Source organism: Carettochelys insculpta, chromosome 1, assembly GCF_033958435.1.
Source record: "Carettochelys insculpta isolate YL-2023 chromosome 1, ASM3395843v1, whole genome shotgun sequence".
In the NCBI taxonomy this organism is placed as follows: Eukaryota; Metazoa; Chordata; order Testudines; family Carettochelyidae; genus Carettochelys; species Carettochelys insculpta.
Window position 1 is genome coordinate 245215008 of NC_134137.1, and position 17924 is coordinate 245232931.

At 45.2% G+C, this 17924-nt stretch overlaps 1 protein-coding gene across 2 annotated transcripts in view; it reads left to right on the top strand.

The window, feature by feature from the left end:
• Positions 1–17924, top strand: part of SMC1B (structural maintenance of chromosomes 1B) — a 110866-nt gene that overhangs the window by 5234 nt on the left and 87708 nt on the right. For both annotated transcript variants that reach the window (XM_074983694.1, XM_074983695.1), the window contains exons 3-6: positions 3549–3661; positions 12343–12546; positions 13979–14217; positions 14636–14894. In XM_074983694.1, the coding sequence (XP_074839795.1) occupies positions 3549–3661; positions 12343–12546; positions 13979–14217; positions 14636–14894 (815 nt within the window). The remainder of the gene's footprint in view (positions 1–3548; positions 3662–12342; positions 12547–13978; positions 14218–14635; positions 14895–17924) is intronic.

A 17924-nucleotide genomic window follows, 5' to 3' on the forward strand; every position in this document is an offset into this window, starting at 1 on the left:
TGATGTAATTTCCACATTACAAATAATTGTTGAATTCTGGAGATGACCAGATCAAAGAAATTTAGGGCTAGAAGGAACCTCAAGATGTCAGCTAGTCCATCCTCCATTTTGAAACAGGATTACCTGTACTATCTCTAAACTTTTTGTCAAAGCCTCCAATAATAAGGCTTCCACAAGTTCCCTTGGTAACTTGTTCCAGTACTTTGTTAGCCTTATAGTTAGTCTTTCATATTATCTAATGTAAACTTTCTTGCTGTAGTTTGAGGTGACTACTAGTTTTCCTCCGTTCAGTGAACTACTGTTTTTTTTTTTTCAGAACAGTCTTTAAAACTCGGGTATGGAAACTATGGACCTTGCTCATTTTTATCCAGCCAGGGTCACACATTTTCAGCTAACCTGGTGGGAGTGTGGAGGCTCAGTGCTTCCCTTTGCAGCAGAACAAGCGTGTGCTTATGGATCCAGCCCTCTAGGAGGGGTGGATGATTGGGGCTCACTCCACAGCAGGGGTCAAGGGGGAAGCTGTGAATCTCAGTGCCCCTTACCCCCCAGCAAATGAGTTCAACATGTGTGGCCTGCCACTGAGGGTTTTATTTATTTTTATTTTATTTATTTATTTTTTTCCTTTTGTGGGTCAGTGATCCCTCATACAAGGAAGATTCTCTATCCCTGCCTTAAAATATTTGGAGACTGTTATCCTGTCTCCCTTCAGTCTTCTTTCCATAAGATTAAACATGCCCAGTATTTTCTACCCTTATGGTTTGGATTTTCTCCGTGTTAAATCTAGATATTAAGTCTATGAACTTTCTCCAGTTTGTCCTTATGTTTTCTTAAGTAAAATAACAAAATAGTCCAGCGAGGCTCTCACCAATGCTGAATAGCGTGAAACAGTTGCCTCCTGTGTTTTGTGATCCACTACCCCTTTTCAGAAGTAGTACTACCTAGTCAGTTATTTGCCATTTTGTAGAGTCAATTTAATTTTTTTCTTCCCAAAGTAAATACTTTGATTTTTGTCTCGTTGATTTCAGACTAGTATTCTGATATGTCTTGGTTACTTTGAATTCTAATCCTGTCCTCTAATGGGCTTTCAAGCCCTCCCAGCTTGGTATCATTAGCAAATTTATAAGCATATTCTCCACTCCATTAATCCAAGTAATGAACAAAAATATATATTACTATGTGTGACTCCACTTGATCCAACCTCAGTTTGATAGTGAATTGTTAATACTTTTTGAATCTGTTTCAGCAAAAAAAGGAACCCAGTGGCACTTCAAAGACTAACAAATTTAACACCTTCATAAATTTATTAGGGCTTGTCTACACTACCTCCCTACTTCGAAGGGAGGATGGTAAATAGGGTGTCAGGAGATTATTAATGAAGTGCTGCTCTGCATATGCAGCACTTCATTAAGCTAATTCTCCCCTGCAGCAACTCGAAGTGCCGGCTTGCGTGTAACTGCGACTAACCTGCCAGTACTTCGAATTGCTAGGCCAACTTTGAAATCCTTTTACTTTGAGAAAGAGGAGTAAAGGGACTTTGAAGTTGGCCTGACACTTTGAAGTGCCGGTGGGTTAGCCATGGCTACACGCGAGCTAGCATTTTTGAAGTTTAGCACTTTGGAGTTGCCACGGGGGAGAATTAGCTTAATGAAGTGCTGCATATGCAGCGCAGCAATTCATTAATAATCTCCCGACACCCTACTTACCATCCTCCCTTTGAAGTAGGGAGGTAATGTAGACATAGCCTTAGTCTTTAAAGTGCCACCAGGCTCCTTTTCATTTGAATACAGCTTTTCAGCTAGTTGTATACCCATTCTATAGCAATTTCGTAGAGACCACATTTTCCTAGTTTGCTTATGAGACTGTCAAGTGAGAGAGTGTCAAATTTTATTGAAATCAAGATGTATTGCTTGGCTAGTCACTTAAAGATAATGTGCTGAGATTGCATCAGCTAATTTCTTACGTACATGCAGGTGAACTTTGCTGGGGCCTAACAGCTTGACTATATCTATTTAGCTAAATATTTAATCTGTTCTTTAGCTGTTCTGGCTTGCATTCCTTCTATCTTATTTAATTGTGTGAAGCCTCCAATGACAACCTTCTTAGTGTAGATTGAGGAAAAAGTAGACATTGAACACCTCCATCATGATGCAGGCCGTTTTAGGTCTTCTATACTGTTGACCTGCACTTCCCTTTGTCTGTGTGCATATATATAACTTCTTATTGCCTTTTTGTGTGTCCTGTTATGGGTAACTTACTTTCTGATGTAAATTGTTCATGTGTCCACTTCTTGTGTGATTGCTTTTTGATTTCAGGTCATTTAAGAACTCCTGATGCATTCCTGTTGTCCTCTTACTGTTACTCCTGTCTTTTTCTTTGCGTTGGTTTGCGTTTGTGCTTTTATGATCCTCTTGAGAAACTGCCTGAACTCCTTTTTCTCTTAGGCTATGTCTGCAGACCATTCCTCTCGTGAGGGAGGAATGCAAGTGAGGGAACCCGACATTGCAAATGAAGCCCTGATTTATAAATCTTGTGCTTCATTTGCATAATCTCATGCAATCACGATGTCAGGAGAGATTTTGGCAACAAAAAAGCCCACCCTTGTACGTGGGGTTCTGTCAGCGAAAACTCCCTTCTGTGACAGCACCCTTATATGTCATTGTTTTCCAGGAATAAGGGTTCTGTTGAAGATGGGGGTGTTCTCCAACAGAACCCCACCTACACATCTGTTTTTTTGTTTTTTGTTTTTGTTTTTGTTTTTTTGCTAGAATCTCTCCCGACCACATGATTGCTCAAGATTATGCAAATGAAGCATGAGCTTTGTAAATCAGTACTTCATTTGCAGTGTCGGGTTCCCTCATATGCATTCCTCTCTCACAACAGGAATGCCATGTAGAAGTAGCCTGAGGTTCCTATGGAACATTACCTACCCATTTTCCAAGTTGGTTGAAGTCTGTGTTTGGAAGTAGCTAGTGACTCTTTTTTGCTGCTCAGACTTCTTCCTTTCTATCAAATCATAAAATCTGTCATGATTACTTTCCATTCCCTTTCATTTTCATATTTTCAACTAATTCCTCTTTGTTGGGTGGTATCAAGCCTAAAATGGCTGCCATTCACCCTGTCTTCAGAAACAAAAAGTAGTGCTCAACACATTTCAAGAACTTATTGCACATTGTGTTTTATCATATTACTATTCCACCAGATGTTTGGGTAGTTAAAATCCACAATTACTAACAAGTCTGGTTTTGAATATTTCTGTTCTAGAAATATTTGTTATAGAAATGCCTTATCTACCGCTTCCTCCTGATTCGGTCATCTATAGCAGATCTCTGCCCTGATATCATTCTTGTTTTATTGCCCCCATCCCTTTTATCCTACATCCGAAACTTTCACTTGGTTTATCACTCACCTTCTGGACCTCAGAACAAGTGTAGACATTTTTGATGTACAAGAGGGAACAAGTGAGCAGATAGTGTCAAATGCGCAAAATAATGTTTCAAATATTTAGAAACATGATACTTTAATTTGATTGTTATTTCTTCCTTCATTAGGTAGTTGTTCTGAGTTTTATTTCAATGATAAAGCTGTTAGCCGATCTGTTTACACAGCAGAGCTCGAAAAAATAGGCATAATTGTAAAAGCAAGGAACTGCATGGTTTTTCAGGTAAGGATTTAAAGTACTTGGTAACCTTAAAAAGCTTGAGTACAGATTTGAAGTGCTATATATGTTTGATCCACAGAACTAACCAGTTACTATTTTGGCTAACCAGGAAGCAGCATTATAGTCCCGCACTAAGAGAAAATGTTCTGTGCCAGCCTAAGAAGTATAGGCCATGAAATGAAAATTGCAAGGTTTTGTGTATATTGGACAGTAGGGCATTTGCAGGGAGGTAGGGAGAAGAATTACTGGGAAACCTAGTAATTTCTCTGATTCAGTTTATAGGTTGAAAAGGGACTTCAGGTTCTGGATTACCCCTCTCCCCCCAAAAACAAGCAAAGTAACAACCCTATTTCTGGAGCCAAAGTAATTCTTGTCTCAACTTATAAATATTATGGATGGAAGATCTTGTTAGGGCATCTAGTTCCTCTTTGACAGTTCTTCCTTAAATATATTTTTCATTTCTTTGGCTTGTGTGGTGTGCATTATTCTTCTTTGAGTGTGATCTCATTTCCTTTTGGAAGGTGCCATTGTGATGCCTTCTGTTGTACCCAGGGAGGTCAGGCGTCTCGCTGCTACCTGCCCTTAAGCAGGAGGAGCTCTTGTCTGTGCTGCTGGGGTCAGCTCTCAATTCTACCACCAGTGCAATGCAATCATTCCCCTTTCGGTCTCACGAGATGCACTGTGTTTCTGCAGGTTAGCATTAGGCATGCTCCAACCCTCAACCCTTGGAGAATCTCCCTGGAGTTAAGGCCCAGTCCAGTTGGCACTCAGCATTCGTAGGTTTGCTGTTTCCAAAGAAATAGCATACTCCCACTTAAAAGTTCTACCTTTTAGTGCCACTCCCTTTTAAAACACAGCATTTATATTTGACTTCTATAAACATGTTAATTTAACAAAGTGTAGAGGTTTAAGTAATAGCAAGCAAAAGTATAGGATACGTTTTATTACATTTATACAACAAACTCAAAACACACTTTCTAGAGTATGATTTAATAAGGCAGGGGTGGGGAACCGTTTTAGCTTGTGGTCTGGATCAGGACTGTGGCTTGCCTGGATCTACCACCCAAGGCTCAGGGCTCCCCTCCCCAGCATCTGGCCTGCAACAGGTATTGGGTGTGAGTTCCCAAGCCTTGCAGACCGGAGTCAGGCAAGCTGGGGCAGGATCCAGCCCATGGGCTCTGCACCCTTCCCACCCACCCAGATACCACATCCCCAGCTGGCTCCTGCACTCTCCTTCCCATCCAGACTCCAAACATGCACCCACAGCTCGCTACTGCACCCTCCTGCCCAGATCCTACAGCTGGTCTCCAGCAGTTTTGTCCCACTCTGGACCTCCAGTAGAATTAACCTGACCTGGGGTAAGCCCTGTACCTCAGACTGCCGCTGCTCCAACACCCTTGGCTGTGGTGCAGGAGTCTGAGGGGTGTCTCAGTCAGGGGCCATATCAGTGAGGGTTTTTGTCGTCGTCATTGTCTTCTCCTCACTTTGATATGGCCCCCAACATACTTTACTGTGGGTCAGTAGCCCCTGACCCAAAAGAGGTTCCCCACCCCCGTGTAAGGCATGAGAGTATCTTGTTTGCTCATGCAAAGTCCTTGCAGCGTTTTACAATCAGGGTTGACTGTGACCTTCTTGTCATGAGACAGTCATGCTGGAGGCTTGTCTTCTTGTTGAAGCATCCTATGTGTTCCTTGTATCCTCAGACATATCCTAGCAGTCCTTTGTCTTTAGTCGTAAGCAGGCTGTTCTCCTCAGTTTTATTCATCCTGTGAGTTTCCTTCCTATAGATTTCAGTTTCTTTTGCTTGTGTGTCAGTATGCAAAAGAGGCATAGATTGTGAGGCATACAGTACACAAATGACTAGACAAGAACACAGGTGTCGTCTGTCTGAATGAAGGGAACATTTCTGAGGTATGTCATTGTATCTCTGGGAACTCAAGAACATAAGTTGTAGTATAAGTTATGTATATAACTCCTTAAGTCAGGGCTGAGCATAATACAGCCTGTGGTCTGGATATAGCCCACCAAGCTGCTGGATCCAGCCCACAGATACAGTGGGAGCCGCAGCCAGGCTCCCTGTCTGCCCTGCCCCCACACGCCACTCGGAAAAGCTGGCTACAGGACGTGTTTGTCTATGAACAGCTGCATGGGCAGAGGGGGAGGTGCTTTGTGTGCTGCCCCTGCCCCCTGCACAATCTTGCTACTCCCATTGGCTAGTTTGCAACCAATGGGAGCTACCTGTTTGAAGAAAAGACAGTGTGCAAAATACCCTGAGTGTCACAGTTGTTCAGACACACATGGCTCAGCAGCAGGTTGCTCTGTGCAGCTTTCTGGGAGCATGGAAGGCAGACATCCTGCCCAAGAAACCAGCTGGGCTGCTGCCTGGGAGTCGCTCAGGTAAGTGTCTGCTGGCCAGAGCCTGACTCTGACACATCAGCCCCTCCCTTCCCCCAACCTGCTGCCCCCATCTCATGTAACCCAAATATTCTGCCTTTTCCCTGAATCCCTACGTCACATAACCCAACCCCACTTTCTCCTCCTGCACCCATACCCCCTCTCAGACCCTGCACCCCAATTCTCTGCTGCAGTTCACAACCCCCCTCCTGCCCTAGGTCACTACCCAAACTTCCTGACACCCACCCCCTTGCACCCCTGTCCCCTGCCCCGGATCACAACCCAGTCATTCACCCAAACTCCCTCCCAGATCCCACACCCTTTCCTGCATCCCAAGCCCTTCCCACAATCTCCCTTCTGCATTTCACCTCTATTCCAGATGAGTGTGGCCCTTGACCACTTTCCATAGTCTTGGAGTAGCCCCTCATAAAAACTATTATGCACCCCAGCTTTAGATATTAATCAGTAAATAAATATTGTAATAATAATAATAATAAATGGAGATACACATCTCATAGAACTGGAAGGGACCTTGGGAGGTCCTCAAGTCTGGTCCCCTGCCCTTTTGGTAGGACCAAGCACCATCCCTTTTTAAATCTCTTTACCCCAGATCCCTAAATGGCCCCCTCAGGGAATGGGCTCACAATCCTGGGTTTAGAAGGCTAATGCTCAAACCACTGAGCTATCCCCAATCTACAACAGCTGTTTTCCTGGAAGGGAAGCTGTTGCGTGGTGAGTAAGGTAACCAGTGGGCTACTGAATCTCAGCAGAGACCTCACATGACATCCTTCAGTGAACTATTATACATATATTGAACCTAGGTGGTCTCTGTAAAACTGTACAGTCTGTCAGTTAGCACCAATAGGTCCGTAGGTCACATCCGCTAGAGGCCAAAGATTTTATATAAGGAAAAGATGCCTCACAGTATCACCTTCTTCACATTGGCCAATTAATGTGCACAAATACTAATTTTTCTCATCTGTTCAATTCTTGGTCTTTCTATTGAGACTACAAGTGAGGATAATGGTGGATTTTTTATTTCTGGTATTTTTGTGAGGTGGAGGTGCATATCCACTGGGAAATAAAATAAGATCACATAGCAGGGAACCATCAGTAAGTAACCATTCTAAGACTGTGTCTCCACTCAAGAGTTTTGTCAATAAAATTGGCATTTTGTTGACAAAACCCGGGGATCGTCCAGATTACTAAGTGTGTTCTGCCGACAGAAAGCAGCACTTTTCTTGACAACCACACCCTGCTCCCCACGAGGAAGAATGCCTCTGACAGACCTTTTGACAAAAGACAGGTGTGGATGTCCCAGGGGATCTTCTGTCAACAGAAAAGGTCTCCAGGCTGCCATGCAGGTGCCCCAGGGGATACCCTGTCCACAGCAAGCAACACTCTATGGTTCCTGTCTCTGGCCCTTCTTAATGCTGCAGAGAGCTCAGGAAATCCTGTGACAGGAAGCTGACAGTATGTGAACAGCAGAGCAACACACTCCTTGTCCCCACATCCTCAGAGCCAAGAGGACAAGCCTGAGGGGTCCCAGGAGCCACCTCAGGACTCGGAGGCAGGCCCTTTCCTGGACTGGTAAGGTCCAGGCCCTCCTGACCTGTGGAGAAAGGAGGAAATACTGCAGGACTCCAAGGTGAAGCACCACAGTGCCCCTGCCTACACCCAGATGGCCACTGCCTTGGTGGAACGGATCCATCCTGTCCCTCTGGTGCATAGAGCAGCTCTGAGCTAAGGTAAAAGGTCTCAGCAAATGGAACCATGTGTAAGGTAGTGTGCACCACCTGGACTCAGCAGGCAGCCCACGGGCACAGTGCCAGCCTGCTTCCAGCCTCACGGGAGGCTGGACTCAGGCCAGCAGCCTTGTCTTTGTGGTGGACCCAGTCCCTGGCAGCCAGGCCACGTCCTAGATGTCAGAGCTGGGTGAGGGACCCACTGATGATACCCTGCATATCACACACCTAAGTGTGTGGGAGGCAGGCGCAGATGGGGCAGGCTGCGAGTGTCGCTCGGCTGGCATGGGCAGGACCCCACACTGTGGTCCCAGCACATGGAACCATGTGTAGTGGTAGTGCATGTCACCTGGACCCAGTAGATACCCCCTGGGCATGGGTGGCATCCTGCTGCCAGGCTCACAGGATGCTGGATGAGCCTCAGGCCCTAGGGCTAGGCCTTGCCAGTATCTGCCATGGCTGGAAGTGGGCTGGCGGCAAGGGCACCAGCCTGACGTAACACCAGACTCACTGAGGAGAGCAGTTCCCAGCACGTGGGCATGCCTGGAGGCAAGAGGCAGCACTTGCTCCCATGGACAGCACTGTGAGCTGCAGGTTTGTGAAGGGGTGTGGGAAGGACTAGGCTGCCCTGGTTCACCTGGCACCATGAGGAGACCCCTCTGTGGCCAGACATCTCCCTTGCCCGCTAGCCTGTTGAGAGGGAGGCCCACTGCGGTCAGCCAAGTTGTAGAGGCACTGTGGAGACCCTGTGTGGCAGGGCCCGTTGCACAGGCTACACATGGCTCCGCTCCCAGAACATTCTCTTTTTGTGGCCTGGGGGGTGTGGGTCACTGGGGAGGCAGTGCCCTAGGGGGCTTTCATTGTGGGAATGACTCACCATCTCCCCTCCCTGTCTTACAGCTGTGCCTACACCGTCCAAGGGCTGGGCCAGCTCCACCCCAGCACCAGGGCAAGACTGCACCTAGAGGGGCTGACTCCGTGTGCAGGAGGACCCTCATAGAGACCATAGTGCTGCCCTCTGGAGCATGACTGACCTCATGGCACAGCAGCTGTTGGATGATGGAGTGATGGTCATGGAGTGGGACCAACTAATGTCCTGCTTTGATGCTGCCACCGGCGTCTGACAGGACATGTCCCTGCTGCTGCCCTGCACCTGCTGGCCGTCCAACATGGTGTCGTGGACCTCCTGCAATAGCTAAAGGCTGTGCCCACTCTTCCTGCCCACACACACTCTGCTACAGCCACACTGCTTCTGTAATGCCCCCTGGCCCCAACCCCAGCCCCAATAGGGGCCCTGGAGCTGCAGTGGGAGGACATCTCAAGGCTGATGCCACTTGGGGTCCTGCTCCCCCTTGGGTTTGTGGCCCTCCACCCCCTCCATGTTTTGAGGCCGCTCACCCCTGTCCCAAGGCCCCCTCCCACCTGACTGCACATAGTTCAAAGGTTTTGCACTTCACTGTGAACTGTTTGTAGTCACACCCATTTCTGTTCAACACATTTTTATTTGGTTCAGTAAAATAGTTTTGTTCACCACACGTGCATCCGTCCTCATTTGGCGAGGGTCAAGGAGGGGTGAGGAGGTGAAGGGAGGGGTCATGGTGGGGATGGGGTAGGGTAGGGCTGTAGGCCCAAGGCCCCTGCTGTGGGGGTCCTGAAGAAGGTTACTGGAGGCCATGGGAGAAGCTCTCCTTCTGGGCCTCCTGTATCCACACCCTGTCCAGATGGGCTGAGTGGATGGGAGCTGCGCTGACTGCTCATAATCGTGGTTGGTGGCTGCCCCCCACCTCAGGGGAAGGCCTCTCCCTTCCCTTCCTCTGTGTTGTGCAGGGCACAACATGTGGCCACAGCTTGTGGGATGTTGTGCTCCCCCATGTTGAGGTGGGTGAGCAGGCACCTGAAGTTTGCTTTGAGGCATCTGAAGGTGTACTTGACTTGCGTCCTGGCCCAACTGATACAGCTGAAGAGTTCCTGGCTAGGGTCTAGTGGGATGGTATAGAGCTTCATCAGCTATGTCATAAGGGAGTAGGCCGCGTCCCCCACGATGCAAAATGGCACCTGTATATCCCCGACTGCCAGCTCACAATGTCCTGCAGCACAGGCTGGAATTCTGGAACACTTGGGAGTCGTGTGCCCTGCCTGCCCACTCGACATAAGTGTCCTTGAACTATCCACGGTGGTTGACCAGGGCCTGCAGCACCATGTGCAAGGTAGTGTACACCACTTGGACCCAGCAGGCAGCCCACAGGCACAAGCACCAGCCTGCTTCCAGCCTCATGGGAGGCCAGACTCAGGCCAGCTTGGAGCTGAAGTACTTGGCTGCAGTATGCTTTGGGGCACAGGTTGGGATGTGGGTCCCATCAATGGCCCCGATGCAGTCCGGGAACCCTATAGCCTAAGGCTATGTTTAGACTAGAGGGATTTGTTGGCAGAAGTTTTTGCCAGAAATCTTCCAACAAAACTTCTGTCAACAGCTTGTGGCCAGACCACCAAAGCGAATTGAAAGAGCAATCCGCTCTGTCAGGAGAGAGCGGCTGGACTGCCCAGTGGCTCTATTGGCAAACGGCCAACTGGAAGCACAGCAGGCAGGGTTGCCCAGTGTCTCGGCAGCACTTTTTATGGACAGAAGGCCCTCTGGAACATCCAGACTGGCTTTTTGTTGACAGATCTTTGTCAACGAGGCGTTCCTCCTTGTGGTAAGTGGGGTACAGCTGTCAACAAAAGTGCTGCGTTGTTGACATACTGTGGACAGAATGCCTTTGGGAATCTGGACACTCCACAGATTTTCATGACAAAATGGCTGTTTCATCAACAAAACCCTGTAGTCATAGCCTAGGTTGTGGAGGAGTGATTGTGGACTTGCAAAAGAAGTGACTATATCCCATTATTAGTAGTCTCGGTTACTGAGTCTTCATATCCTTTTAATTTAACCAGTTGTTCAATTTACCCCAAAACATTTTTAAAAAGCATATTAAAACAACTGAAACTTATTTTAAGTTGTAGATAATGGGGTTTGAATTATTCATCCTAATCACCCTCACAGATTTGCTAATCAGGAAGCTCGGGTGGGTTTTTTTGCAAACTGAATTTGGCAGTTAAATATTGAGTTTTGTATTCCTTCTAATTAGATACAGTGCTTAAAAGACTTTTCTGCTAATTTGCGTGTCCTTTAAATATAAATAATTCATATCACAATACAATTACAGAATATATATATAGTACCTAGTTTTCAAGATCTACTCTTTTGTCTGATTTAAAAATGATCAGAATATTGAAGGAACTGAATCTACATCATATAAACACTCAAAGAAAATTTTAATTTGAAGGGCTTTCTCCAATCCCACAACATCATGGTTTCTGAGCTAAAAATGACAGAATACTGCATTTTGTATATAACCCTTTCTGGTAAATAAAAACTTGGAAGAATTATGTCAATTATATACACTAAACGCTCAAAATGCATGATTTCGAGTTGCACTTAACTTGCATTAATGTGAGTTAAGTGCAACTTGAAATCCTGCTCCCCTGGCCCTGGCTCAACTCCCCTGGTCCTAGTTTAAATCCCCTGCAGCCCAGCTCACCACCCCTGCACAGGTCCCTGGTTCAACCCCGCACCAGCCCCGGTTCAAACCCCCCCATCAACACATGGCTCTGGCTCAACCCCTTGCAGTTGGCTTGCCCCCTGAGTGCAGCTCCAGCTCACCACGCCCGTGTGTGGCCCTGGTTCAACCCCCACGTGCGGCTGTGGCTCCAGCTCAGCTCAACTTCATCCCTCTGCTTCGCCACACAGCCCTAACCCCCACCCCAGGCTTAATCCCCCTGCCCCAACACGCCGCCAGACTTAACTCTCCCTACCTTCCCTCCAACCCCAGGACTTACCTTTCAAAAGGAGCTCTGGGTGCTGCTGCTGTTTCCCTGGCTGCAGAATGTGCATTCAGCTGGGGGGAAAGCCTCCCTCCAACTTATGTGAAATTTGAGTTACACAAGGGTATGTGGGAATGCAGCCCTCGCGTAACTTGAGGGACTACTGTATTCTTGAGTTGCAAAGTATATAGTATCAGAGGGGTAGCTGAGTTAGTCTGTGTCTTCAGAAACAACAGGCAGTCCTGTGACACCTTATAGACAAGCAGATATTTTGGAGCATAAGCTTTTGTGGGCAAAGACCTGCTTTGTGTGATGAAGTGGGTCTTTGCCCACGAGAGCTTATGCTCCAAAATACCTGTTCGTCTATAAGGTGCCATAGGACTTGTTGTTTTTGAAGTATGTAACTTCTGATTTACTGTTTGCTGCCAGTAAGGTCAGTTAAACTGTGATTTCACAAATTTTGCTTTTTTGTAGATGGTATCTGTGTGTCCAATTTAGATTCAGTGGACTTTCTGGTCTCAATGGGGAGGCTGTTGAAGCTACTTGAATATCATTCAAGTGTTATCTTGATTTTAAGAAAGTGAATAGCACACATAGTCTGAAATATCACATTCCCTTTTTGTAAAGTATAGTGCTCTGTGGTTCTATAATTTTCAGTGCTACATCTTTGAAACTCTATTTCAGGGGGCAGTCGAGTCAATTGCAATGAAGAAGCCCAAGGAAAGAACCCAGCTTTTTGAACAAATTTGTAACTCATGGGAGTTTGCTGAGGAATATGAGAAAAAAAAGAAGAAAATGCAACAGGCAGAGGGGGATGCGCAGTTTAATTATAACAGGAAAAAAAATGTGGCTGTAGAACGCAAGCATGCAAAGTTAGAGAAAGAGGAGGTAATTCCAAAAATAACATAAAAGGATGTTTTCATATTTAAGAAAGCATGAGGAGGCATAGTGGTTGATCCTGCAAACTCTTTTAGCATAGTGTGAGTTTATAGGATCAGAGACTTGATAAAAGTATGTAGAACTTGTTCAAGTACTTGTAGTACATTTTAGCTATGTCTGCACTTTCCCTGATCTTTGAAGGGGGCATGGTGATGAGCCTGATGGGAAAATACTAATGAAGTTCTGCGATGTATATGCAGCACTTCATTGGGCTAATTCTACCTCATGGCAACCTCGAAGTGTCAAACTTCGAAGTGCTAGCATCTGTTGTAGCCACGGGCACTTTGAATTGCTTGTGCTGCTTCAAAGTGCCATTACTTCCCAAAATTTTGGAGGAGGAAATTTTGGCGCGCAAGCACATGTGTATATATAAAATCTAGAACTGGAAGGGACCTTGGGAGGTCATCTTGTCCAGTCCCCTGCCCTCTTGGCAGGACCGAGCACCATCCTGTGACATTATTTGCCCCAATCCATTTGACACTTCGAAGTTGACATGGGGGAGAATTAAGCTAATGAAGTGCTGAAATGAACGTGCAGCACTTTGTTAGGCTAAATCACCCATCAGTCTGATTACCATGTCCCCTTGGAAGTTTGGGGCAAGTGTAGATGTATCCTCTAACTAAATGTTCTTTTTCTGTGGAAAGTGGGCGTTCTTCAAGAAGTATTTTTATAAACCCTTTTCTACATAATATGGAGAGTTTGTACAATATGAAACACTTCACTTCCCCCAAACAGCAAGGAAAATACTGTGTTTTCCTGTGGGACAGAGTGAATAGTTGTCTTCTGCCAATATACAGCCAGTAATACATCAGTTCTACATTTGTGTCCTTTTTGTACAGTTGCTATGTGATGCAGTAGTGTCACTTAACTGGGCAGGATACTTAAAGGGAAGACTAAACTTTGAATCCAAAAATACTTGGTCTTAAAAGACCCAGTTGTGCAACTTGCTGAACAGTCACAGTGAGCTTTGTTCCAGAGATGTGTACTTTATTGAAACAAGCTGAATGTCTACATTTTGCCTTTCCTATGAATGCTCAGTGCCCCTGTATTGCAAAGTTTGTTGCCTAGGTACATGTATGAGAGGAAAAAGGTAGTTATGTCATACTGTAGGTGGGGAATTGGAATTGAATATAATAGTTTCTAAGTATACAAGGTGCTATGGCATAAATATGGCTTAATGAAATAAGTGACAAAACATTTTGTGGGACTGACAATTCTTGTAGTAATTACTGCATTGTATAACTGAAGCTTTTTGATTAGGGCACTTTGCTGGAACAATAGTTACCAGTGTTTCAGGTTATTTTTGGTCTGGACATGAGACTAGCCCACTAGTGATTAAAAATTCCTTTTTTAACTACAAATAAAAATTTGCTGTTTGTAGGCAGACCGTTACCAGATGTTGCTTGAAGAGCTGAAAGAAAACAGGATACAGCTGCAACTTTTCCGACTTTATCACAATGAGAAAAAAATTGACTTTTTAAACAACAAATTGGATGAAAAGAACATGCACATAAATACCAAAAGGGACTCTCTCTCTTCTGCTGAAGACACATTTAAAGCTAAGAAAAAAGTGCTTGGAATATTAAATAGAGACCAACAGCAGATGGAAAAAGAAATGAAGTAAGTTTTCCTGTGATAAATTTTATTTAGGTATTATGATTGAATCTGCATTCTAAATTATTCTCCAAAGCATATTTTCCTTATCCAGAGAGTTGGGGGAGCGGGTGAAATTATGGCCTTGTTGAAGTCAAGGGGAGATTACGAAAACAGTAATCATGGTGGTACAAAATAAATATACATAATACTTACTTTTCAGCTGTTTTGTTGGTCACTGTTTTCAATAAAATATTTTACCTGTTTAATGTTCTAGGCATGGTATAGCATTATACTTCACTATAAATCTTGGTTTTCAGTTATATGTATCAAAATATGACTCTTGGGCTGAAACATTTCAGGTGTGGTCTGTACATCAAGGGTGCATTTCTTGGTTTCACTGAAGCACAAAATTGACAAAAAATGTATTGTTTTCCGTTTAAAGAACTCTAGAAACATCATTGAATCAGAAGAAGCCACAGTATATTAAAGCAAAGGAGAACACTTCTCACCAAATCAAGAAAGTAGATATGGCTAAGAAATTATTAAAAGATAATGAGAAACACCTTGCTAAACAAGAGCAATACATTAAAGAATTGGATGCTGAGCTGACTGATGTTGAGAGAAGTTGGAGAGCATATGAAAGGAAGGTTGAAGAGGAGATGCTACAGAGAGGAGCAGATGTTGAGCTGGAAGCAAGTCAAGTGAGTTGTGGTTGTGGGTGAGTGGGGAAGAGCACTGAGTGAAATCCTCGTTCTGTTAAATCTAATGGGAGTTGACCAATGAGGTCAGGGGGGCATGATTTTACATATTGTCTTCAAAGAGTAGTTACAAATCCAATTTGACTTAGCTCTTTTCTTTGCACTTTAGTCTGTTTCTCCAGTAGGTGGAGGAGAAATGGTGATACTGCCTTTATTTTTCATTTCTTACAGGATTGTCCTGGAAACTGACAGACTTAAAATCTGTCAAGTTGTACGTAAACTTTGTACATAAGCAACTGATATCTCTATTTCTGTATTTCTTCTATATGGAGGAGTAAATTGTAGAAGTTTTAATACCCCCTTGCTTTTTTGTTTTTTGTTTTATTTACAGTGTGAGCAGCTGCTGTTCACTAAGTGGTCAAAGTTAATGCAGAATGAGATTAGCAACTAGACTGGGAAACGTTAGGCTTGACTGTGCTGGTTTAACACAAGATTTTTGTATAATGTTCCTGAGGTTCTCACTGTCCTTGTGCTGGAACTAAAATAACTCTGACAACTACCAGAGGGATATCTGTGTTAGTATCCACAAAAACAACAAGGAGTCCTGTGGCACCTTAAAAGCTGGGTTGGGCAATAATTTTTGATCGGAGAGGGGGAAACCACTCCAAGATATTAGTAAGTAGTTAAGGGCTGCAGTTTGCTATGTAGGGAGTGCAGAAGGGAGCTCGGGGTAGGAGACTGGGGTGCAGAATAGGATGCGGAGTCTGAGAGGGAGTTCGGGTGAAGGAGGGTGTTGTAACCTCTGGCAGCTGTGGGATCCAGGCCAGGGGAGCCCAGCAACCCTGTGGCACAGGGAGCCGTGTGAGTCAGAGCGCCCCACCAGCAACCCCGTAGCTATGGAGATCCTGGTTAGACTGTGCTGGAGGAGTCTGGTAGCCCTATGGAAGGGAGCCCTGCCAGCAGCTCTGCCTCTGCAGGGATCCTGTAGCCAGGGGGAGATGGCAACCCCATAGCGGGGAGTTGGCTGGGGCACCAAGCCCCTGTGGCAGCCCCGTAGCCACAGGGGCTGTGGCTGGGAGAGCCCTGCAGCCCTGTGGCAGTGAGGAGGCTGAGACGTGGTGCCCCCGCAATGATACATTCACAGAAATAGAATATGCCCATTCCGCAGATTGTAATTTTAAAAATGTCATGATGTATTTTGCCTAAAGCTTCCTCAAGATATACATATTCACATTCATAAGCCAATTTTCACGAGGTATGTTGGGTCATTTATAGAGGGTTCCCACGTCGTAGCAAAATAACTTATTCTGAGTAACACCTTTACTTTTGAGCCACTCAGTATCTAGATAAATGTGTTGGTGTTCTCCTCTTTTCAGAAATGTTTATGGAAGCTTCAGTTATTTCAGGGGCGTGCAGAGTGGGGGTGTCCCCCCTTGGAGGTAGCATGAAATTTTGTAAAGGGGTGCAGCGTGATCAGGCTGATCCTCTGCTTCCATTACCTTCCCCGCTGCAATTCTGCTCCTATTATGCTGAGCTCTCCTAAGAGCACAACAAGAAGTCCTGTAGCACCTTATAGACTAACAGATGTTTTGGAGCATAAGCTTTCATGGGCAGAGACCCACTCCATCAGATACATGACTCATGCATTTCTGAAATTTCAGGACCAGGCTCCAAAGAGAAATTTCTGAGCTACAATTCATCTGCAAATTTGACACCCTCAGCTCAGGCTTAAACAAAGACTGTGAATGGCTGGCTAAATACAAAAGCAGCTTCCCCTCTGTTGGTGTTCACACCTCCAGATCAACTGCTGGTAGTAAGCCTCTCCCTTGCTGACTGAGCTAACCTTGTTATCCCCACCCTCGCTCTGGCTTATTTATGCCTGGCCCTGCAGATTTCCGAGACCAGCATCTGATGAAGTGAGTCTGTGCTCACGAAAGCTCATGCTCAAAACTTTTCTGTTAGTCTATAAGGTGCCACAGGACCCTTCGTTGCTGTGAATATGCAGCGCCTCATCAGCATAATGCCAGCCGCGGTGATTCAAAAGTGCAGCTTTCGAATCACACGCCACCCATGTAGTCAGGGGCCTTTTGAAAGGACCCCCTAGTCTTCGAAAGCCCCTTATTCCTATTTGGTTTTAGGAATAAGGGGCTTTCAAAGACTGGGGGTCCTTTTTAAAAGGCCCCCATCTACATGGGTCGCACACGATTCGAAAGTGGCACTTTTAAATTGCTGTGGCCAGTATTATGCTAATGAGGCACTGCATATTCATGGTAGTGCCTCATCAGCATCTGCCGAAGTGTCTCATCATCCCCCTTTCAAAAGGCTGGGGCTAGTGTAGACACAGCTGTTCAGACATAATTTCTTGAGGCATCCTGAGCTTTCTTTGAAGCTTCTGAGAGTTTGATAGAAAGAGAGAGGAGCATATTTTCTTTAAAGTTTCTCTGCTGCTTAGAATCCCATAGAGTGTGAGTTATAAAACTAACACAATTACTATCAACCTCTTTCTGGGGGTCAGAGAAATTATCATGTTTTTTATCTTCTGGACCCAGGAGATTTATAAAAATTTTTGCTGATCTCTCTCCCTTGAATGAATTAAAAACGAAAGCCAAGTTTTCCAAAAGAGAAAGTGGCATTCAGAAAGCTGATTAGTCCTCTGTCTCCCTGTGCCCCCAGGCCTTTGCCACAACTGTGGGAGTGCAGTGCATCACTTCTGGGAGATTGCTGCTTACTTCCAGGCCTGCACTGGGTGGGGTGGCGGCTGCTAATTGCAGGGACAAAAAACGGGAGCTGATGTAAAAAGTTTGCTCACCCCTGAGTTGTTAAATGACTTATTTAAACCAGCTCTAGACTGTAAGCAAGAAAACAGGAAAATCAAGTTTTAAATCCTCTCTTTCATGGTATGTGCTGACACTTACCTCCGTAAGTAGAAAGTAATTTACAGTCTTTAGGTTTGATAAAGTTGTTAATTTGCTAGTCAAGTACATAATAAAGTGAAAAAAAATCACTTTTATATTTAAGGGAGTCTGTAATATT